General features: G+C 35.1%; 2 protein-coding genes across 2 annotated transcripts; both read left to right on the top strand.

Moving 5' to 3' along the window:
- The first annotated feature begins 7435 nt into the window (after nt 1-7435).
- LOC141847422 (uncharacterized) lies at nt 7436-10602 on the top strand. The gene is made up of 6 exons (XM_074735468.1): nt 7436-7558; nt 7804-7889; nt 9162-9302; nt 9408-9531; nt 9888-10011; nt 10143-10602. The coding sequence occupies exons 1-6, from the start codon at nt 7441-7443 to the stop codon at nt 10375-10377; spliced, it is 828 nt and encodes a 275-aa protein (XP_074591569.1). The 5' UTR covers nt 7436-7440; the 3' UTR covers nt 10378-10602.
- Nucleotides 10603-11200: 598 nt separating this feature from the next.
- LOC141838355 (small ribosomal subunit protein uS9-like) lies at nt 11201-11854 on the top strand. Its single transcript, XM_074725808.1, has one exon. It carries the CDS (start codon nt 11244-11246, stop codon nt 11679-11681), a length of 438 nt encoding a protein of 145 aa, XP_074581909.1. The 5' UTR covers nt 11201-11243; the 3' UTR covers nt 11682-11854.
- The last annotated feature ends 11306 nt before the right edge of the window (nt 11855-23160 follow it).

Here is a 23160-nt window from a genome sequence, read left to right as displayed (position 1 = left end):
AGCTCAACTACATCGGTCTATTCATCAGTGTGAAAGACCTATGGGACAGACTAATTAAGTTGCATGAAGAAACCGACAACATCAAGGTAATGAAACACAACTCAGTTGTGAATAAGTTAACTAATATGAAAGTTTTAGGACAACAAACAATAAATCAACTTCGGAGGAGTCAGACACAAAGAAAGAACAAGCTCAAGCGAGCTTCCTGCCACTACCGGCACAAGCACAAGTGGCCAAGATCGAGTCCAAGCTCGAGTTCAGATTCGAATCTGAAGCCGAGTTTGAATCAAATCACGGATCTGTATCTATTTTTGAAGGGCCTAATCCCAATATAAGTTCTCAATCAGTAGATAGATTGTATGAAATTGTTAGATATTTGACTCAAAAATTAGTCAAGTTCAATGTCCAAGTCATGTCACTCCAAAAGGAGGTAGAATTCCTTAAAAAGAAGACTAATCTGAGTTCATTAACCAATCAAATTCATATTGGAACCTCAACTTAAGTCTAAAAGCTTGAGGAAGGGAATTCTAATTTGAAAGATCAAGTTAAATGACTCAAAAGATCATTGGAAAAGTTCACCTTGGGATCCAAAAATCTTGATATGCTACTTGGATCTTAGTGAGTGGTGTATAACCGATCCGGACTTGGATGCAAAGCTATGATTCGAGTCAAATCATTTTTGTCTCTAGTTAATCGAACCAATGAAACAAGTTCAAGCATGGGTCCCAAAAACTAGACTGGTTAGTCAATCTAGAATGAACTAATATTGAGTCCCCAAGGATCAGATCCACTATCTGACTATATCATATTAGGGTCGTGATCTAGGAGAGCCAATATAAAAAGATTTTTAATCGGATAAATTTTATGATTGCATGATTTACTATTTTTAATGCATGCTTAGTTTATTTTTATACTTAAATTAGAATGGTTAAGTAGAAAAAGTTTAACCTAACCTTGACAACATATTATCGGAAGAAATTGGGATGATAGTAGACTAGGAAAATTTGGTCGAAAGCATGTCTAGGCTGAATCATCCTACCGGGTGCAACCGACTTAGCAAACCTAGTTGAAGCTATCCCAGTTCAACATGCGTTAGTTAAATCAGGGTTTCCAAGAAGAAGGTTAAATATACAATCTTAAAAAGGTTTTGTTTAGGAAGTGGTCATTGTTCCAATAACCAAGGAGGTTCCTGCCTCGCCATGACTTAGAAGTCAATTTTAGAAATATATATTTAACTGACTAACGAGTAAATCTGAATCTAACATAAGGTCAGATAAACTTCTAGGTTCAAAATTAATTTTAAATTAAAGATAAAATTGGCAAATGATCCCACACAATCCATAAGACTAATGTTGGGTTGCAAGGGTGCAAACATAGTCCTACATCTAAAACACATGGAAAAGATTATGGATTTAAAAGGATGAAAGATATCTCCATTGGAATGAGGCCTTTTGGGGAGAGCCTAAGAACAAAGTCATGAGGGTTTAGGCCCAAAGTGGACAATATCATATCATTGTGGAGATATTTTGATTCCATCGGTACTAATAATTGGTATCAGAGCGAGACCGCTCTTCACCGGACTAACCGCCGGAAGAGCCATGATCCAGATCTAACCATGTGGGTTGAACCTTAAAAAATAAAAGAAGTGGGTGCTCCCGTGTCTGAATCAAAAGTACCAGACACCAGGTGAGAAGTCCTAGTAGATCGGTGGACCGAGGGGCAAAAAGTTCTAGTTACGGCTAGGTGGGAAGTCCTAATAGGTCGGGTGGACCGAGAGACAAAAAGTCCTAGTTGCGGCTGGGTGAGAAGTCCTAGTAGGTCGGGTGGACCAAGGGGCAAAAAGTCCTAGTTGCGGCTAGGTGAGAAATCCTAGTAGGTTGGGTGGACCGAGGGGCAAAAAGTCCTGGTGGTCAGACATCAAACGGAGGCTTTCTGTTTGAGGGGGCCTGTGGTCCTTTGTTTGAGGGGGGGATTGTTGGGTTACAAGGGTGCAAACATAGTCCCACATCTAAAACACATGGAAAAGATCATGGGTTTAAAAGGATTAAAGATATCTCCATTAAAATGAGGCCTTTTGAGGAGAGCCCAAGAACAAAGTCATGAGGGTTTACGCCCAAAATGGACAATATCATACCATTGTAGAGATATTTTAATTCTATCGGTACTAACAACTAAGTGGTTGAAAATCTAAAAATGAGTGAAATGGATTTAATTTTTAATTTAACATAAATTAATTTAATTTGAATTAAATCTATCTAATTAATCTAACTCAATAAATTTAATTTAATTAATTAACCTTAAATAAATTAATTAACTTTATTAATTCATCTTAATTAATTCTAAATAAATGTAATTAATCTACTCTATTATTCCGAAACTAAATAAGTTAAATAATGTTAAATTTAAAATATAATAATCCAAGTACTTTAATTTAACCTAATATCTAATTAATCTAATTAATTATACTCAATTTAAACAATCTTAACTAAATTGAACTTAATTAATCTAACCTAATCTAATCATTTAAATTCAATTAAAATCCTAATTCATTTAACTAATTAAATATAGGTAATTAAACTTTGATTTAAAAACTCTAATTAAATAACTTTAATTTAAATTTAATTTAAGTCAAACATAATAATTTATCAATTAATAATTCTAGATATAAATAAATCTGACTTAAATTTTAACTTAATTAATAATTTTAACAAAATTCTAATTAATAATTTCAATTTTAACTTAATTAGTAATTTAAACTCAATTACTAAATTAATCTTAATTAAATAATATAACTTAATTAATAATTTTAACTTAAACATAATTGATTTTACAAATTAACTTAATTAAAATTTATTAATTACAACTTAATAATTCTAATTCTAATAATTCAAGACCTATTGAAATAGATGTTTGGAATGAATCCAAGAGCCCATATAAAAAATCTCAAGGTGCTCGGTCCACCTCCGGGTGCCTTGAAATGCTAGGTACATATCTACATTGGAGGGAAATCAGCCTAAAAAACCCACTTTTTCAAGATTTGAGGCACTAGACCACACTCGAGCGCCCCACCTTGCCCATTCTCGCTATCACATGGCAATCCAAAATGATAAGTTAGGTGTTTGGATCACATCCGAGCGCCCCGAATGGATTTTTATAAGGCACTCTGAAGCCTTTGGCTCTAAGCGCCTCCAATTGAGTTTTCAAGCTATCTGATCCAACTAAACTTTATTTCTCTCATTCTGAAAATCTAATTCTCAAACTCGTTTTAAGTCCTTCGGAGAACTTTGTGCGTGTGACCCAATAGGTTTTCTGATTATGTTGGTTGTCCATAATTAACTATTAATTACGGAATAATCATGAGTGACACCTAGTAGTACATCATGATCCCCAATTGATTGAAAAATCAACGATTGATTCTAGAATAATTCTAAACCTTTCAGCAATTACACTAAATCGTGTCTCCTTTCACCGTCTTATATCCGCTTGGTTCAGGACATGGTCTATGTGTCGGTCCCCACTAGGCTTACTACGTCACACCTAGCCTAAGCTGCTTTCTTATCCTGTTGATTCAAGTTACTTATACATGTGTCTAAGAGTACTGTACTCTTAACATATAATGCTTTGGACAAAGATTTTTAGTAACAATACTGACAAGCGGTCGCAAGGTATATGTCTCCTTTTTCAAGGAGTGGTGAATCCTCTATGGGCTATTCAAATACCTTCGAGCACTTCGACTTATACTCAATCATCTCGGGTCCACACCTCCTCAGAGATGCTTGCTTAAGATGTCAAAGTATAAGCCTCCATTACCAAGGTGACTTGAATACCACAAATCAAAGGAAACTCACACTTAAATTGCACTGAGAACTTCATTGACATATGTATCGAACCATATGAAGTTTCAAGGCAGGTCACTCCAATGAACTAGTTACCTTTAATTAACATCCACGTTTAACTCTCAACATCCAATGTCTCCAGCAATAAGATCGGCTGCTTGGTTAACCAAGGAGTCTAAACGTACTAGTCTTGACAAAATCGATGACGTCTGTGCTCATCAATTCTTTGACTAAGGATAATTTAATACATTCATAATTGCACATGTAGTGATGCTCACGAGTTGTGATCCAATCACAAATTCTCTCATGCTATGAATCGTATTGCGGACATTCAGTATTTAAGTTTAAGATCCAATCAAATACATATGGAATGTGCACTCAAATAGTCCAATAAATAGTATAATCGTAAGGCGATTGCCTTAGGACACCCGTCAAATATAACAAGTCTTAGCAAGGTTAAGTGCACCAGGTGCAAGTCCATGTAGTGTCGGAGGATCGGGAAGCGTGGCCAAAGTCCAAGCGAGTAGGGTCAGGATGACCGGAGGCTTGGTGGAAGTCTAGGCGGTTAGGAGAACCGGGGCCTAGCAGCAAATTCCTAGGGGCCGAGGACCATGGTTAAGCGGAAAGTCTAATAAATCTAGAGGACTTGTTGGCAAAACTTCTCCCGAGTGGAGTGGGTAAGGGCGCGTTCCTAGTATGGAAACAGTATGTGTTAGACTAACCCAGGATTTCGGTAGAAATTTGAAGTTAGACCCACAGGATAAGGTTTAGGTTGTTTTGCGTGTTTGTATGCTTGTCTTACAGGAAGTAGGAGCTGGAAGCAAGATGGAGAAAGCATAAGTGAAGTAAACAGAGGCAGTCGAACCAAGTCCGGGGTCAACTCAGGTCAAACCTGAGTCAACGAAATCCGACCTGATTGAATCCAGGCGACTGATGGTTCGGGCGACCCGAATGTGGAATCCAGGCGACTCGATCGAGAAGACCCGACCGGATTAAGATTGAGAGGATCGGATCAATCAGAGTGCACCTAATCACCCGAATAAAGATTCCAGCCGATCTAAATGGGCTATAAAAGGTGGTGAACGTGAACAACAAGTAAGAAATCAAATACAAGTCATCCTCTTCAACTAGTGGTGATTCTGAACTCAAACGAGGCCAGACTCTTGCAACCAGGGAAAATTCAGGAGGAGTGCGCGACGCTCATCACTTCTAAATTGGCAACTAAGTGTTCGTCTTAATTTCTTTAAGTCTTACTATTTTATTTATTATTATTATTTATCTGGACTGTAAGATGAGTTTCTCTGCCTTCGAACGAATATTTGAAAAGGAGACCACTAGTGGGCGGACGCCTCTCGTACGTAGGCCTTGGATATACTAACCCTGGGGGTTAGAAACCAAGTAAAAATATGTGTGTCCCTGCATTGTTTATCTAATTCCGCTGTAAGTGTTTCTGATAGAACGAACGAATAAAAAGTGACGACTGTGCTATTCACCTCCTCTAGCGCGTTACACGATCCTACAGATCAAGATCGAATTGGACCCAAAACTGGAGGTCAAAGATCAAAGGCTAAGCATGAAATCCAAACAAAGTCTAGAGGATTAAAGTTTGACATCAGGTAAACTCTTCTCAGAGAAGTGGGTGAGGACATGTTTTCTTTAAGGGAATAGTAGGTGTCGGTCTGACCTAGGATTTCACTAAAAAAAACAAAAGTCATGATCAGACAGTTGTAAGACTATCATCACTTAAACTTACATAAGATATTTGTTGTGCTAACTCTATGATGCACAAACCAAAATTAGAAGCTGACAAAAATCATTGATTCTAGATGCCCATATGGAGCTCCAAGTGCCTAGATCATCTCCAGGTGCCTAGTTGGGCAAATCCTAGTGATGGAGACAAGGTGGCACTCTCCGAGTGGCTGGACACAGGATCCAGACACTTAAAGAAGGATAAGTCCTAGCTGGAGAGGGTGTCATCTTGTAGTTGTTACACCAGCATTTCAGACACCCGGAAGGGATCTAAGCACCCGGGGATAATTAACTCAGTGATGAGGTCAGATCCGATAGAACCATAGTGGAGGCGACCAGAAGGGATCTAGACATCCGGAATAGTCAATAAAATAGTCTGCGACTAAGCAGTTTCAAAGACACCAATTCTACGCTTCCTAACTCTGAAATGTTGCATTCAAACAACACAACAATATCGTGTCATCACTACGAGCTCCAACAAGCATAGCATTTAGTAATGCTTATTTGTTGTTTTCATTCTTGTAATCGTGTCTTTAGCACTTAATTATTCTAAGGGTCGGTAAGCTTGTTATCTGAACCTATCTTTGTAAAAGAAACGAGCCTTCTTCTTTGTTAAGAAGAATGTTAATAGTGGATTGTCCACTGAAGCGATCAAGGATCATGAGTCTTGGAGAAGCATCCAAAAGCTGTGAACCAAGTAAAAATAAAAGTGTTTTTGTGCTTGTATTTTCGTTTCTCATCTCTATAATGAGTTTTCAAAAATGAGTGAAAAAGTGACGTGTGTTATTCACCCCCTCTAGCGTTTTCTTGATCCTACATATTTTACTTAGCAACTCAAAACAAGATTGGGATTGTTTAGTAGATTTCTCACATATTATGCCCCCCCCCCCCCCCCCCCCCCCCCCTCCCGTAAATTTCCAATAAGATTTGTCCCGCGTAATTGATTTTCATAAAATCTGACTGGCCCATATTGCACTTTTCAATTTACCCTGGTAGTTAATGAAAAATTTTCATAGAAATAGATCGATCACCTCCAAAATTAATTTGTTCAAAAAATTATATATTTGGATTACCAAAAATAACTTGAAATCATATAGGAATTGGACTCAATTAAAACTTGGAATCTTTCTACTTTAAAACATGGAATCTTTCTACTTTTTCCTTTTTTTTGGATTGAATCATCTAAAATCTAATTCTCATATTCTACTCCATGAGTCAAGCAAATTTGCTCCCTAAAACCTCATCCACTATTGTTTATCTTGCGTTGGCCCATACAGGGGACCTTCCCATCGTTTTCCAAGTCAAAATCAACGCCCTACAACCTTGACTAGAAAAAGTCAAAATATATTCGTGTCACACTAAAGTCAAATTATTAATTATTAATTATTAATAGTAGTAGTCAGACTCCGTCAAATTTGCGCTGCTGAATTTGCAAAAATCCCCTTTCCTTTTGTATATTTATATATTGTAGTTTTTTATTTCTAAAAATATGTATAAAAACCAGTATATTGCTATTTTAGAATTGTAATATATGAATATTTAGAATTTCAACATATAACTTGTACCACTTTACGAATAGTATAAAACCACAGGGCTTGAAAGAAAAAAAATGTGAAGTTTTCTAATTTTAAGTTCTCTAATTAATTTTCACATGAATTTTTTTTATTTAATCTAATTCAAACTTTTATTAGAATTTTTAACAAGTTTAATTCGAACTTTAGTAACATTTAATGAGTATTTTTTATTTTTCAAAAAACTCCAATCTATTTTAAGGGCCAAAATTAAATTTCCTCTTTCGCATCTATAAATTTGATTTATAGCTCGAGCTGGAGAAGCTGCGCCTTACTTTTGGTCAATGGCGGAGGCGAAGGGCTTCCTTGCGGCTCCCGACCACCTCAATGCTCCGGACGAGGTAGACCAGGAGGCCGGCCCGGGGACGCATACCCACTGCCGGGTCTGCTTCAGAAACGATGGTGATTTCCTCCCCTCAAATCGTTCCTCATTCCTTTTTTTTTTCCTCTTTCAATGGCCCCTTTCTGTTTCTCGATCCGCCCTTGGTTCTTATACTCGAGTTTTAGTGCCGATCGGAACGGGAAGATTGACCGACTCAGAAGGGGGTTTATCTTTTGAAGTTCGTTATCGCAATATTATGATTTTCGAGACAAAAAAGGGGTTATCTTTCTGAATTGTTTCATATTGTTCTTTTGTAAATGTTCAGGGAGGGATCTCATTTCACCCTGCAAATGCGAGGGATCTTCTAAGTTCGTACACCGAGAATGCCTGGACTACCATATGACTGTAAAGGCAAGTTCGAAAAGTACTAATCTTGCTTTAGTATAGATAGTCATAAATAAATGATTGAAAATAAAGATAATTAATTAGATGCTAAGCTATGATGTTATTTTCTCCTTTTTCTTTTTCCCAATAGCTCTAGTTAAACTATTGATTGAGTTTTGATATAGAGAATAATGATATCAAAATAAGTCAATCACTTGAATATATTGGAATTTCATACCGAGCTTTTGAAGGTTGATAATGAAAAAAAAGGGTTAAAAAAAGGTGCTAAAAAGGCACTGGACATCCCATCTAAGTTTTCTTTCCCAATTATGCCTCTTTACCCAATTGGTCTAAAAATTTTATTGAAAAATGCTACAACAACATGTAGATGACTGCTACATGATGCAATTCTAATCAAGTGTGAAAGAAAACTACATCATGTAGAATCTTATAACTCCCTAAGTTCTAGGGGAAACAATGCAATGATTTACCAAATATCCAAGTCAGTTAACCTAAGCGTAGCAATTTTGATCAAAAGTTACTATATATTATACTAATTTTGACCAAACCTACTATAATATTATTGGACTGGCCAGATAAAAGAATGGCAATTAGAGAAGAAAATGTATGGTGGAGTGTCTTTTTGTTATTTTTTTTAACATAGGACACTCTTTTGACAATAATAAAAAACACCCTTTTAATTATAATTATTACCCATGAAACATGTTTCTCTAGCAGAAAATTTTTAGTTCTTGAGAATGCGAGAACTCTTGAGGGGAGTGACCATCACATAAATGTAGAAAATTTGAGGCATCACTCGATATATCTTTATCCAGTCTGAATGAGAAAGCTTTTAACTTTTTTTCCCCACTGGTTGGCTTGTGCTGGAGTGGTTGGTTTGCGTTGGACTGATTGGTTTTCACAAATAAGAGAATATTGTCAGAGATTAAGTAATAACTAACTTTGTTTCCTAACAAGAGCATTTACTTGATGACTTGGACTGCAAAATATATTTGAGGCAATCAACATAGTCATGCATATGCAGAGAATCAACATTCAGAGAGCATAGATGTTGACTATTTTGGGTATGAATCATCTTTTATATTTTGTGTTAAGTAGTCTAGGTAATTGATCATGAAGTGTCAAATTTGAAGATTAATTAATGAACCAAATCTTATCTGACAAGAACTTTCTTAGCGTTTTTTGTGTTTGCTTATGGTATACATTTCTCTGCTTTATTTCTCCTTATGCAAGTTTGTTTTCAGTTTTATCTGAGTTCACCTTTCTCTTGTTCTTTAGGAAAGATTTGCATTTGCCAATTGTACAGATTGCAAAGTTCCCTACCACCTAAGGGTACATGCTCATCCAGAAAGAAAAGGACGAATTCTGAAATTCCTCAAGTTTCGGAATATACTATGTGCATTTGCTGTGATTCAAATTGTAGGTTTGCTTTGAATTTGTCCTATTAAATATTAATTCATTAACATGCAGAAAATATTGTTTTTCGTTTGTTTTTTTTCATACGACCAAACTGTGTTACTGCAGGCAATCTGTTCATTGGCAAGCATCTTGTATTCGGTTTGTGGAAATGGGATTTATTTTGGCAGCTTCAATTCCTTTTATGGTGGAGTTTTTGATACTACAACATTGAATGTCTATTATTCCCTTGGTATGTTCCTCTCTCCACTCTAATGCAATTGCAGAAACTGATGACTACGATGATCAAACCGTAATGATAGTTAATATAATCCAGTTTCGAATTTTTGATACTATATACATTTTTGTAGTTATGAAGAAACTTGAAACAATGACATTTTATTGCATTTATTTTTCACTCTTTACATAAAACTACAACATGAGTTTAAACACAGCATAAGTGAATGTATTTATGTTGATTACATAGAAAAGTACAAGTAATTTTGTTCTTTAGAGGGATGATCTTTCTTTAGATGATATTCATATATCTACCATATGATTCTGTATTGGAATCTATTTGAGTCTTACTATTTGAACTTGTATTCATAGGGCTGCTGTTATGTTGTCTTCTTCTCGGATTGTCCGGATTCTTTATGGCTTGCTATAATCTAGGAAAGCTCATGGGCAAGGCTCAGTCATTTCAAGATTTATATATTCTTTGCAAAAGATCCTGGTAATAATCTTACCATTTTCGCTCTTAGTTTCCAAATGCAGTCTTTCTTTTTTTGACTTTACCTCTTCATCCATACACATTTCTCTGTTCTTCTACGATTTACTCACCATTACATTTGGCATATTCTGCAGGTGGAGCATATGTACCAAAGCATTTTACTATGGATTCATGGCAGAAGCTGATCAAGCTTGGCTAGAGTTGATGTCTATCATGGAGTTAGTTGTCATAGGCCTCGCCCCCTTTAGTGGCCTGTTATTTGCCATTGCCATTGCCTCAATTTTTGGCCAACAAATTTGGAAGTATCATTATTACATGTTTGGCAAACGATTGCTTACGAGAGTGAGTCTTCCTTTGCTAGCTAATTAGTTGGCTTGCCGCCTTAGAGCAACAAATAGTGTTCTATAGCTGAATGAATATCTCTATCCGAATGTAAAATGGGTTTCTATAGGTTTTGGAGAAACAAATAATAGTGTTTTGTGGCCAACTCTCTAGATCCTAAAAAGGCTATAAACTATGTTCTATAAAGATTGCAACTTTGTATTAATACAAAGGCAATCATGTGCAATCGACCATTCTCAAGTCATTTTAACATGTGTAATCAAACACAAAAATATCTTTTTGAAAATATTTTCTTGAATAATGAAGATCATCGGCCGTGTTTGATTAACCGCAGAAACATTTAACCGTCTTCTGCAAAAGGTGGAATTCCCACACGATCGGCTCCACGATTATCTGTCAGGAGGTAAATCGAAAAATTACAATTGATCACAACGCAAGAGGGTATTGTCTGATTTCGTCAGGATTCAATCCTTGTCATCTTCTGCAATTCTGCTGCGTCGTAACCAATTCAATTATGTTCCGGGGCAATCTTGCTGCGTCGTATTTAAACATTTAACCGTTGCATCATAATCCTGAGGCTGTGATGAAACTTGAACCAGGATTTCATTGACGTATCAGCCCGGAACTCGATCTAAAACTAGGGTTTCGTCAGCCATTGCGATCAGAAGAACGAAGCTTGAAGACGATGCGGCTGCGAGCCGAAATAGACTTGGGCCGCTAATCGATTCCAGTAAACCGGTCCAATCAGTATTTGGGAAACCGGTTTATTTTGTTGTCTCGAATTAGGGCAACGCCGGAAAGGATCGTATATAAGGCATTGCGATTCTGTCCTACGAGCTGATTCCTCTGTTTTGCTTCCTGGTGCTCCTCTTGCTCGAGCTTGTTCGGCGACGATGGCGACGGCGGCGACGGAATCGGTGCAGTGCTTCGGCAGGAAGAAGACAGCCGTCGCGGTGGCGCACTGCAAGCGCGGACGCGGCCTGATCAAGGTGAACGGCGTCCCCATCGAGCTGGTGAAGCCGGAGATCCTCCGCCTTAAGGCCTTCGAGCCCATCCTCCTCGTCGGGCGGCAGAGGTTCGCGGGGGTCGACATCCGCATCCGCGTCAAGGGCGGCGGCAAGACTTCCCAGATCTACGCCATCCGCCAGAGCATCGCCAAGGCCCTCGTCGCCTACCACCAGAAGTACGTCGACGAGCAGTCCAAGCAGGAGATCAAGGACATACTGGTACGCTACGACCGGACCCTTCTCGTCGCCGACCCCCGCCGATGCGAGCCCAAGAAGTTTGGTGGTCGTGGCGCTCGGGCTCGTTTCCAGAAGTCGTACCGGTAGATCCACAGGGTATGCAATTCTGAAACTTTCCTCTTTGCTTTCACTTGCTTTTGCTTCGTCGGATGTTGCTTTTGGATCATCCAAATTGTCCTGATTCTGAATTGTGATTTCTGTTTATCGAGACTTTATCAGTCGTTTTGTGCTTAAGATGAATTAAAAGGTTTATTATTCATGCATGGCATATCATCTATCACAGTTGAACATTTTGCATTTAATTTTGAAGCTGAAGTCGCATTAGTCTTTCATATTCAAATGAAATCAACCTTCTTCTTTTTTAAACTTTTCATGATATGCCATCACGCAAAGCAACGCCTTTCCGCCCCCATTGAGATATCGAGGAAACTTCTTGGCAGGAACAAATATGCGGAATTCCAAAATAGGAACAAATCGCATTTAAGTTTATCACCAAAACTGCGTGAAAAGTTGTCTTGTATAGGCGGAATTACAGTGATCACCCTGTTCTACGTATGCCATAAAATTGTAACATCTGATCATAGAATTATACACAAACCTAAAGGGCTTTGTATCAAAAGTAGGGATGTAAAAGTCAAGCTTGTTAAGCTTGATAAGTTAACCTAGCCAAGTTAAGTCAAGTTTAAAATGAATTAGTTTGACTTAATTTCTTTTTTACGAGTTTAAAATTGATTTAAATTTAGTTTGAATTTGATTCGGTTAGATGTTATCAAGTGCATAATTCAAATTTGTTTCGTTGTTAATTTTTTTTTATAATTTTAAGTTTGTTTGATCCACAATTTCCCAAATTGGTTATGCACTTTACTCAAATCGCTAGGTGGTTTGAGATTATCCAAATTGCATATCCTATTTTGATTTTATCCTTCCGCAAAACCCCTTTCCCTCGTCATTCCATCTTTCGAATCAGATTTTCAATCTGAACTATTGGTATGTATTTATTCCCCATAAAAATCTAAAATCTCAATGTTGGAGCCATTTTTCGCTTGTGTGATAATTCTAATTTTTTTTCCATTCTATTTCTTGTTGAACGCCATTAGCTTCAGCGATTCATCCTGACATTGTCCGTCATCCAAAGTTTATGCATCATCGACATATCTATTCTTGCACCACCTTCACCATGACTTTTCAATTCCAGTCGCATCACTTTCATCTCGATATCTCTGTTCAATTGCTTACCACTTTTAGCGTCTTTTTTGTTCCCTGTCAGTAACTTTTCTCTTCTCTAAACCACCTTCATCTATTTCTCTGTTCATCGACAATATCACCTTCACTTTCACTATATTCACTTAGGGACAATGTCGAAGCTTTAAGATTTTAACTTACCATCAACTCGAAAGGTAAATTTTTGATAAGGTATATGTTCTTTATTTTTGCATTATAATTGTTTCATTGTTATAGCATTATTGACTAACTCTAGTTGAATTTAGTTTTACAAAAGTTATTCGATTGAATTTTACAAAGCTCAATTGTTGTTTTGATATAATGCAGGAAATTAAAAAGTTAAGATCAAGTTATGTAAAAGAGATTCAATTGTTAAGTTTGGAGAAAAAGTTACATTAGATGAGTAAATTCAGACATTTTAGAGATTTTTTTTCTACAACGACCATAAAGGAAAAGGGAAAAAAAGGGTCATTCAAAAATACATCTCCATGAAAAACACATCAGTATTATAAGCAATAGTCTTTTTATGTTATTCCTCAATATGTTAGAAATTTCACAACTTAGGAGATTATTAATCAACATATTTGAGAATTGAGATTCGGAAGTAAAGACTTTTAAATTCTCTTATGTGGTTGTGTCATTCACAACGAAAGATGTAATTTTATTATTAGGAATTTCAAATAGAGACATACATGTCCATATATATTCTAATGTTGTTTCTGATCAATTATTCAAAAGGTTTTTTACAAGTAACGAACTGAATCAATCGATATTGAAAAACCTATTCAAAACTTATTATCTCCGTATGGATTTACATATGAATGTTTTGTTATTTTATAAATTATATATTTTATATTTTTTTCTTCTGTTTTGTTTGCTTTTAGTATATATAAGTTACCTTTAGTCATTATAGATATTATAGATAATTTTGATAATCTATAAAAATATAATTAGGTAGAGGTAATATATAATTATATGACTTTTAAACTCAATAGTTGAGGATATTTTTGCATCAAAGACTCTTAGTCTTATCCTCTCACTATCGTATATAAAGGGATTTATTGGTCTATTTGGTATAAGTTTTGATTAACTTGTTAACTTGTTTCATAAATAGGTAATATTATCTAATTATTGAATTATGACACAAGTTTAGTTTCTTGAGCATATTCCTATTCAATCGCCAAGCAGCATTGAGAATAAATAAATAGAGATCTACTTATTTTCATATAGACAAAGTAAAAGCTAAATTAGAAGGAATCACTTCTCCTTAGGTAACTATTATATGTATTTCTACTAATGTTAAATTCATATTTTGTAGTTAAAGATTTTTAATTAATTATGTATCGTTATTATCCTGAGTAATTTCATTTACTTGAGACCCCCTCCTTATTGATTTAGAGTCTACATAACAAGAGGTTGAAACATGTCACGACTACACAATTTCAATGAAGGAATTAGTTACTAATTTACAAATTGGAAAGATTCTTCTTATCTAATTAACCATCATACAGAAGATCCCATCATCCTGAAGAAGTTTCAATTAATGTGATGAAGAGAGGCCGTGATAGAATATGCTATAATACTAGGACCGTTCTTAAAAATACACCTAAATGGCAACCATTGGTCTCTGATAGGAAAAACAATAGGAGAGAAATAAAGAAGGATGAGGGGGGATAAAGTCTAGGTCGACGGATTTTGATATGCAAGAAGAGAATGTAGGGCCGGTGAGAGCGTTAGAGGGGGATGTGAATAGCGCTTGTCGCTTTTTCACACGTTTTCAAAAACTTTATTTATTAAACACAAAGTACGTAGTGGAAAGTAATATGTAAAAATAAAGTTAAAGACACTTTTATTTTTATTTGGTTCATAGCCTCTGAGCTGCTACTCTAAGATCCACAGTCCTTGACTGCTTTCGTTGGGCAATCTACTAAGTAACTCTTTCTCACAACGAAAAAGAGTCTCGCCTTTATAAATAAGATAGAAACAGTAACACGTTTATTGTTCTTATGAATTAAGTACAAAAGGACTTTAAAAAATATGCTAATGTTACCGACAAATTGGAAGTTGCGTGTGATTGTCGGTGCAGTGTCTCAGGAGCTTGGATCGCATGAATAAGTGTCGTAGAATGAGCGTTCAAGTTACCTCTAGGGTTCTAATCGTAGCTGCTTATATGGACCAATCCGAGTGCCTGGATCTCCTTTCAGGCGCTCCCACATTGGCTAGTCGATCCGCTATCATAGTTGACTTAGCATCTCCGGACGCCTGGATCCCTTCCATGTGCTTGGAATACTAACGTGGAGGTTGTCGATCAGCCTTGACTCCGCTGCATCTTATCCTTCTTCGGGCACCTGAAACCCTTTCGGGTGCTTAGAAGCTGAGGTGTCCCCAAGCACTTGTGGCGTGCTACCTCATCTGCTTCGCTGGCCCAAAGAGTTGACATCCGGGCACCTGGATCCATTCTGGCGCTCTGGACCATTCGGGCGCCTAGATCCAATAGAGGCACTCGCGCTCGGAACCTTAAGTTTCAGATTCCTTAATTTCTTGCATCACAGAGTTAGCACAAGATATATATACTATAGAAAATTAATTTTAGACAGTTTTACAATTGTCTGGTCTTGACTTTTAGGTTTCTAGTGAAACTCTATGTCAGACCGACGTCTACTGTTCCTTTTAAGGGAACACGTCCTCACCTACTCCTCTTAAGAAAGTTACCTTTTTACCAACCATCCGGTCCTCTAGATCTGATTGGATTTTTGCTCAGCATCCGATCCTCTGGCCCCAAAGACTTTCTTCTGATGTTCGATCTTCGTTGATCCATCGATTTGCTAGACATCCGGTCCACTTACCCACCTAGACTTCCCGCCTGGTGCATGCCCTTAATCTGCCAAGACTTCTGTCCAGTCCATCTGACTAGGACTTCTTTGTCCACCTGATCCAACTGATTAGAATTTCTTTGCCCGGTCCAACTGACTAGAACTTCTTTGTCTAGCCTCCAACTAGAACTTTCATATGCTATCTGCACACTCAGATCAGCTTGTTAGCACTCAACACAACCTTAACTTGAATCATTTATTATGATCAAAATACCGGTTCGATTATCTGATGTTCTCTGCATCAACAATCTTTCCCTTTTTGATTATGACAATCTAGTTCAAAATTAAGTCAAAACTTACATGAAACTTAAAACCATTTCAATAACCAATCCAAAGAAGGAAAAATAATGCTCCCCTTTAACTCAATCTCTCCCTTGAAATTAAGATTATCTTTTGAAACTTTCATAATTTATCTCTCTCCTAAATTTGACATAGTCTTTTTCTTTATAACTTTAAGGTTTGAGGACCACTCAAGAAAAATATAGTTTTTGTAAAAAAAATTAGTTTTGTATTTTGGAAAATACTTTATTAAAAAATATTTTACTTTGAAAAATACTTTAGAGAATTTTTTTGTAAAAAAAAATTTAGAAATTGAGAAACACTTTTTTAACTTTAAAATTTCTCTCTTCTCCCCTTGACATAATCAAAAATATATTTAAAAATTTTTTGAAAGTGTTTGGAGAGAAGATTTACAAAATGTTTTAAGATGTTAAAAATTTGAAAAATACTTTAGACAAAATAGAATTTTATGATGCAGTTGTAAGAACAATACTTATAAACGATTGAAACATTTAAGGAGCATAGAGTCCAAGCATGATATTTAATTTTATAATATATAATTAAAAAATAGAGCATCTATGAAATCGTCCTTATTCACATGTTTAACTTATATTATTAGATGATTATCAAAAAATATATTTTTTTACAAAGTTAGTTAGGTTAAATATAGGTTTTTAATTAGTCAATTACTATTAAGAAACACTTAACTTGATCTATGTTCATATGTATTTTTAATCGAGATTTATGGTGATGCACTGATGTTGCTTCCAAGTGAGAGTGGACTTGCTCTAGCAGTTGGTGTCACCATGTTGGCAAACGTCGACTTGGCGACATTGGTGTTATTGTTCTAAGTATGTATGGTTGTTTAGATGCTCTCCAATGTCTTCGTCTTCCTCAACTAGTTCTAGCAGTAGAGGAAGCTCCTCGCCGTCATTGTCATCCTATGTAGGTCGTCATGGGTGTGGTCGACTACCTAAGCGTGCGCCTTCTTCAAGAGTGACTAATGGGAGTTTATATTTAACTCGATGAGAGACAAAATCCTTCCTTCCCTCCCTATTTGAAGAAAGAGATAGAGAAAGAGTCTAACAAACTTAAACCTCAAGCGTGAATTACCTTTAGAAGAACTAATTCTAAATACGAAACAAAATCATTTGAGATATGAAATTATATTCTCGAAGAAGCACATCACTTCTTTGTCTTGCTCCTTTTCGTCATCATCCAAGTATACATTTCATTATCAGCCTGGATGTGAAGCAGTGGTAAAGTACTCAAAAGAGCGATAAAGAGGATGGATCATCGTTTGAATTTCATATGAGATGAATATTTTAAAAGCCAACTTCTAAATGATTGTGCTTCAAATTTATCCTATAAGTAAATTATAAGGAAGGTTGTCTATCTTCAAAATTGTTGACTTCGGTAGATCTGGGAGGATGCAAATTGATATGGATCGTCGAGGTTAATGTTCAACATTATCTTCGTAAACGATATTGCTTCGCTACGGTGCTTACGGATAGCATCAATTCGTTCTCAAGATATAACGACGAACGTCTCGGAATAGTAGCATTTCAAATTCTGAGATCAGCGAATCTTCTCGTAGGTTTTTTGGACTTCGAATGCACAAGATGAGATGAATGCTCAAAGAATGAGAAGAATCGATGAATTCGATGAAATTTCCAGCATCTGGAGGGGGTTGTAACCCTTCACATAGCCCACTTAATCTCATCCATCAGATTTGAAGGGTTGTGACCCTCAGATCTCTCCTTTGGTCATCAGTCGTTGGATTTGGATCAAATGATCCATTCGATCTGACGCTTTAGATCAAGTCTCATCCCAAGCGGTTAGATCGTGACTCTTCACGATCCAACGCACCAGATCGCATCACATGCGATCCATCACACCTCTTTGATCAACGATTGTCATCCGTTTGCCCAGTCAGCAGTCCAGTCATCTCTCCTTGCCCACGTGGATGCCACATAGGCATTGTCACATCACATGTGAGTCTGACACGTCACCCGAATGCCACGTAAACATTGCCACGTCATCTGGAGTATAAAATTAAGCTCCTCAATGCTTCTCGCGACGACGCGAAGTGCAAAGTGCGCCGACAAAGCCCCCATTGCACGCGTGCGCGCGTGGCGAACTCAGTCCGTGAGAAGAGAGCACATGAGTTTTTTGTATTAACTCCATTAATACAGCACTATTAATAAGGAAAGGAAGTCCATCGAAAATTTTCGATGTGGGATTATTCCCCATGTATTTCCTTATATAACATTAATTAACAATTAATATTATTTGGGCCGATTTTAAACAATTAATTTCTCATTCACCCTTAATCGGTTTTGAGCAAATTAATAGTCTAAATCTATCTACACGAAACGTTGATTTTGATTTTAAAGTCAATTACGACTTTCATCGATTGATGGTATCTTGATTTTTTACAAAACCATATTGATCCTTTTAAGACCCCAATATCCAACAAAAATTAATTATACGAAGTTAGGACGTTTGAATTTTACACATATAAGAATGTTATCTTATACACTTTACTCTACATACCCTGTGTGCACCCAATGTTAATTTTTTTTTCAAATTTTGTTTTTATGATTTATAGGATTTAGAGTTTAAGGTATAGTATTTAAGTTAAAAGAAATTAAAATTAAAATTAAAAAAATTAACGCTGGGTGTGCACAGAGTGTACAGGGTAAGATGAGCAGCATATCATTTCTCAAAATATATATAGGACAAATTAATTATACTATTTTAAATTTATTAATTAGTGATATGAATTAAGTAAAGTCTTAAATGAGATAATAGTTTTAACTTATTTGATATTCAGGTAATTCAAGTCAAGTTAAATTTAAAATCAATTAAATTATTGAAATAGATTGGTTGTTTAAAATTTTTTATGTAAGTTTGATATGACATGCATATTTATTCTTTTTAAGATTATTTATTTATTTATATATTGATGAATATGATTTATAAATTTTAAATTGTTTGGATGATTATTTATAAATATTAATAAATTAAATATATCATTGAATAAATATAAATAAACTCTTATCATCAAATTTGCTCATCGATATTTTTAAAGTTACCTCATCAAAAGGCTCACTTAAGGTGTCACTTGAAGGCCTCTTTTATGCTTAAATCATTGGGAGGATCTTTTAGGTTAAATTAATTGAAGAATTTTTTAAGGTTAAATCTTATAGTTCAATTATAGGTTGATGAATTTTAGCTAAGGTGGGAGCTCCAAGTGTTAATTTTAATGTAGGTTTTACCTTTCGATAATCTAATTCCCTTTCAATTTAAGATTGTGTTTTTTAATTATGGTGTTCTAGCTATAGAATAGTATTCTCTAAAGTTTTCTTATGCTCAAGATTGTCCTTTTGACTTTATAATTGACATCTCTAATAAAGTGAATGAAGATAAGTTGCGCATCCTTTAAATTTCTACTCTAAGTCCATTATTTATGGGCTAAGTCCATTATTTAATTAGAAGGTCAACCTAGATTTTTTTATTCATAGAATAAGTTCGTTATTAAACGAAAAGGCCAACCTAAATTCCTTTTTTAATATTACAACATCTACATAAATTTTCAAATTATAATCAATATTCTTCTCTACTTAACTATAATAGTTTTACCCTATAAGCTTTAGTATGACAACAACAACAACCACCAAGCATTATCCCATTATATGAGGTCAGTTATATAGATCCTTCTATGTCATTAGGCGTTATCCCCTACTACATCATTATTTATATTTAAATAAATTTGATCTTGTTTCATTATTGCTAACTAAGTCTTTTTTTATCTTCCTCTTTCTCGTTTGATATGCACATTTGTCATAATTATACATCACTTAATTAGAACATTTATTGGTTGTCTAAGTACATATCTGTATCATCTTAAACGTATCTCTCGGAGTTTTCCCTCAATAGATGTAATCTCAACTCTCTCTAATATTTTCATTTTTTATCATATCTATCCTTGTATGTCCGCACATCTACCTTAACATCATCATCTCTGCAACTCTTATCTTCTGTTCATGTGTTCGAGTTATAGCCCAACATTCAACTTCATATAACATAGCAAGTCGAACCGTCATTTTGTAAAACTTTCCTTTAAATCTCAGAGGTACTTCACGATCATAAAGAACACCTGACGCTCTCCTCTATTTCAACCATCCCACTTATATTTTATGTAAAGCATCTCTCCCAATTCCAACATCATTTTGTAAAAATGATCCTAAATACTTAAAACTCTTAATTACAGACAATTCGTCATCTTTTATCTTAACAATTGTCTCATTGTGTCTAATATTAACAAACTTAAATTCTATATATTTTTTCTATACTCTACTAAACCTATAACCTTTCACTTCTAGGATTTCCCACCAAGATTTGCGTTTAGCATTTACTCCTTCATGTGTCTCATCTACCAAAATAATATTTTCTGCAAACAACATGCACTGTGGTACCGTATCTTGAATGTATTTAGTGAGTTCATCCATGATTAGTGTAAAAAGATTTAAATCTGATCCTTGATGTAACCCAATCTTTATGGGAAATGCTTCGGTTAATCCACCTAAAGTCTTCCCTCTTGTCATTACATCCTCATATATATATCCTTAATTAATTCAATATACGTTATGTTAATACCTCTCTTTTCTAGAATTCTTCATATAATTTCTCTTGGGACTTTATCATAAGCTTTTTCTTTGTCAACAAATACCATATGTAAATCTTGCTTCTGTTCCCAATAATTTTCAATTAATTATCTGAGATGTATAATTTCTATTGTCGACCTTCTAAACATAAATCCAAATTGATTTTTAATCACCATGGTCTCCTTCCTTAATCTTTTTGTTTTTACTTTTTTCTAAAATTCTATGGTATGATTCATTAGTTAAATACTTTTATAGTTTGCACAATTTTGTACGTCTCCTTTATTTTTATATGAGAGAACTAGAGTACATATCCTTCACTGATCAGATTTTTTTAATTTTCAATATCAGGTTGAATAACGTTATAGGCCATTTGATACCTTATTTCCCTAGGCACATCCATACCTCTATCAAAATACCATCTAATCCAATAGTTTTTTCATTTTACATCTCATTTAAAACTTATTCTACTTCTAAGTGTGCATTCTATGATAAAAATTTAAATTTCTATACTTATTTGACCTAAATTACCTAAGTTAAGTTAGTCATCTAAATTTTCAATAAAAAGTTGATGAAAATACCTCTTCCAGCGTCTTTTATTTCCTCATCATTTACTTAGTACTCTATTGCATTCATCTTTAACACATCTTATTTGGATAAGATCTCTTGTCTTCTTCGCTTTCACTTTAGTTATTCTGTAAATATCTCTTTCCCCTTCTTTTGTATCCTATAATCGTTCAAAAGTTTCATTTTTAACTTCATTCACTACTCTCTTAACCTCTTTCGTGGCTACTATATATTTTTTTTAAGTTTTCCTCATTCTTTCATTCAAATATAACACCTTATACGTTGTTTGTTTTTTCTTTCACTTCCTCTTGTACGTTCTCATTCCACCATCAAGATTCTTTACTTGATAGTGCACATATTTTTGACTCACTGAGTATACTCTTGGCTACTTTTTTCAACTTTAATACTATCTTATCACATGTCATATTCAAGTCGCCATATATTTCTCCTAATACTCGTACCTGTACCCTCTCCTTTAATATATTGTGTTTCCCATCCTTTAACTTTCACCACTTAATTCTAAGAGTTGTGCATATTTTTCTTCAAATAATATTATGTTTAAGACGTATATTCAACACTACTAACTTATGTTAGGTAGTTAAATTTTTTAAAAAAATAACCTTGTAATTTTTATAAATCTTTCACTCCTTCCTAATTATAAGAGAGTCAATTTGCGATTTATTATTTCCGATTTTGAGCATGACCAAGTAGTCTTCTTTTTTCTTAAAAAACGTATTACCTAGTATAAGGTCATATGCTATCGCAAAATCAAATATAATTTTTCCTTCTTCATTTTTTATTCCAAACTCATAACCTCCATGTACCTTATCATATTCCTCATTTTTCACTCCTACATTCTCATTTAGATCTTCTATTAAAATCATTTCGATTGACCAAAATTTTATAATATCTCATCTAGGTCATCCCAAAATCAAGATTTAGTATGTTTATCTAATCATACTTGAGATGCATATATGCTAATTATATTAATGTTACTTTCACCACCACTATCTTTAGAGTTATAATCTTATCTCCTTTCGAACTACATCTACTACTTCATCCTGTAATGAATTATCGATAATAATACCTACTCCATTTCTTGTTTTACACCTTCCTGTGTAGCATAACATAATCTAAATTCTATCATATTTGTCCGTCTCTCCTACCCATTTTGTCTCTTGTACACAAAAAATATTAATTCTTATCCTAATCATTACATCTATTATCTTCATTGTTTTACCGGTAAGCATTCATATATTTCATATTTCAAATCTTAAACAATTAATTTACCTATAATATTTGTTCTTACCCAACATATGGTGTGAGAACTCTTACAAATTTAACATTACACTCAAGTTCTCATGAAGATGTTGTAAAATACCGGAAATTAGGGGTTTAATTGTAAATGAAATTAACTTTAATTTTAGGGGTTAAAAGGATGATTGGGAAGGTTAATTGAATTAACCCCAAAGGTTAATGTGGATTAATTAAATATTAAAAACCTAATTCATTTAGGGTTATTAGATGGATTAAATGGTTAATGGGTTTTAGGGTTAATAGGGCTATTGGATTCGGGTGTGAAAAATCTGTTAACGTCAATTAAAAGGGATTAGGCATGGTTCATTCCCAAAATCACAAGTTGCCTTCTTCATTTCTCCTGATCGCGCAGCGCGGCAGCTATTCTTCCTCCTCAACGCGCTCCTTTGCGCGGTGCTGACACTGGGGTGGAAAGCCGACGACCGGAGATCTGGTGGTGAGATCGTGGTGAGTTGGGGAGTGGCGGCCTTCGATCTGCGACGGTTGCAATCGGCACGAACAGGAGAACCAACGACTGGATCTGGTAAGTTTAAGCTGGGATTTATAGACTTCTATAGTTTGTGAGCTTAGTCCAATGATCCTTGCCGGATTTAAGAGTTTAATGTTGAATCAGGTTAATTTCCCTGTTCGATCGCGAGTGAA

Source organism: Curcuma longa, chromosome 1, assembly GCF_044706935.1.
Source record: "Curcuma longa cultivar G26 ecotype Majalengka, Jawa Barat chromosome 1, ITB_CL_G26_1.1, whole genome shotgun sequence".
Lineage (NCBI taxonomy): Eukaryota > Viridiplantae > Streptophyta > Magnoliopsida > Zingiberales > Zingiberaceae > Curcuma > Curcuma longa.
Note: the sequence above shows the minus strand (reverse complement) of the source record. Positions and strands in the feature narration are given on the sequence as shown.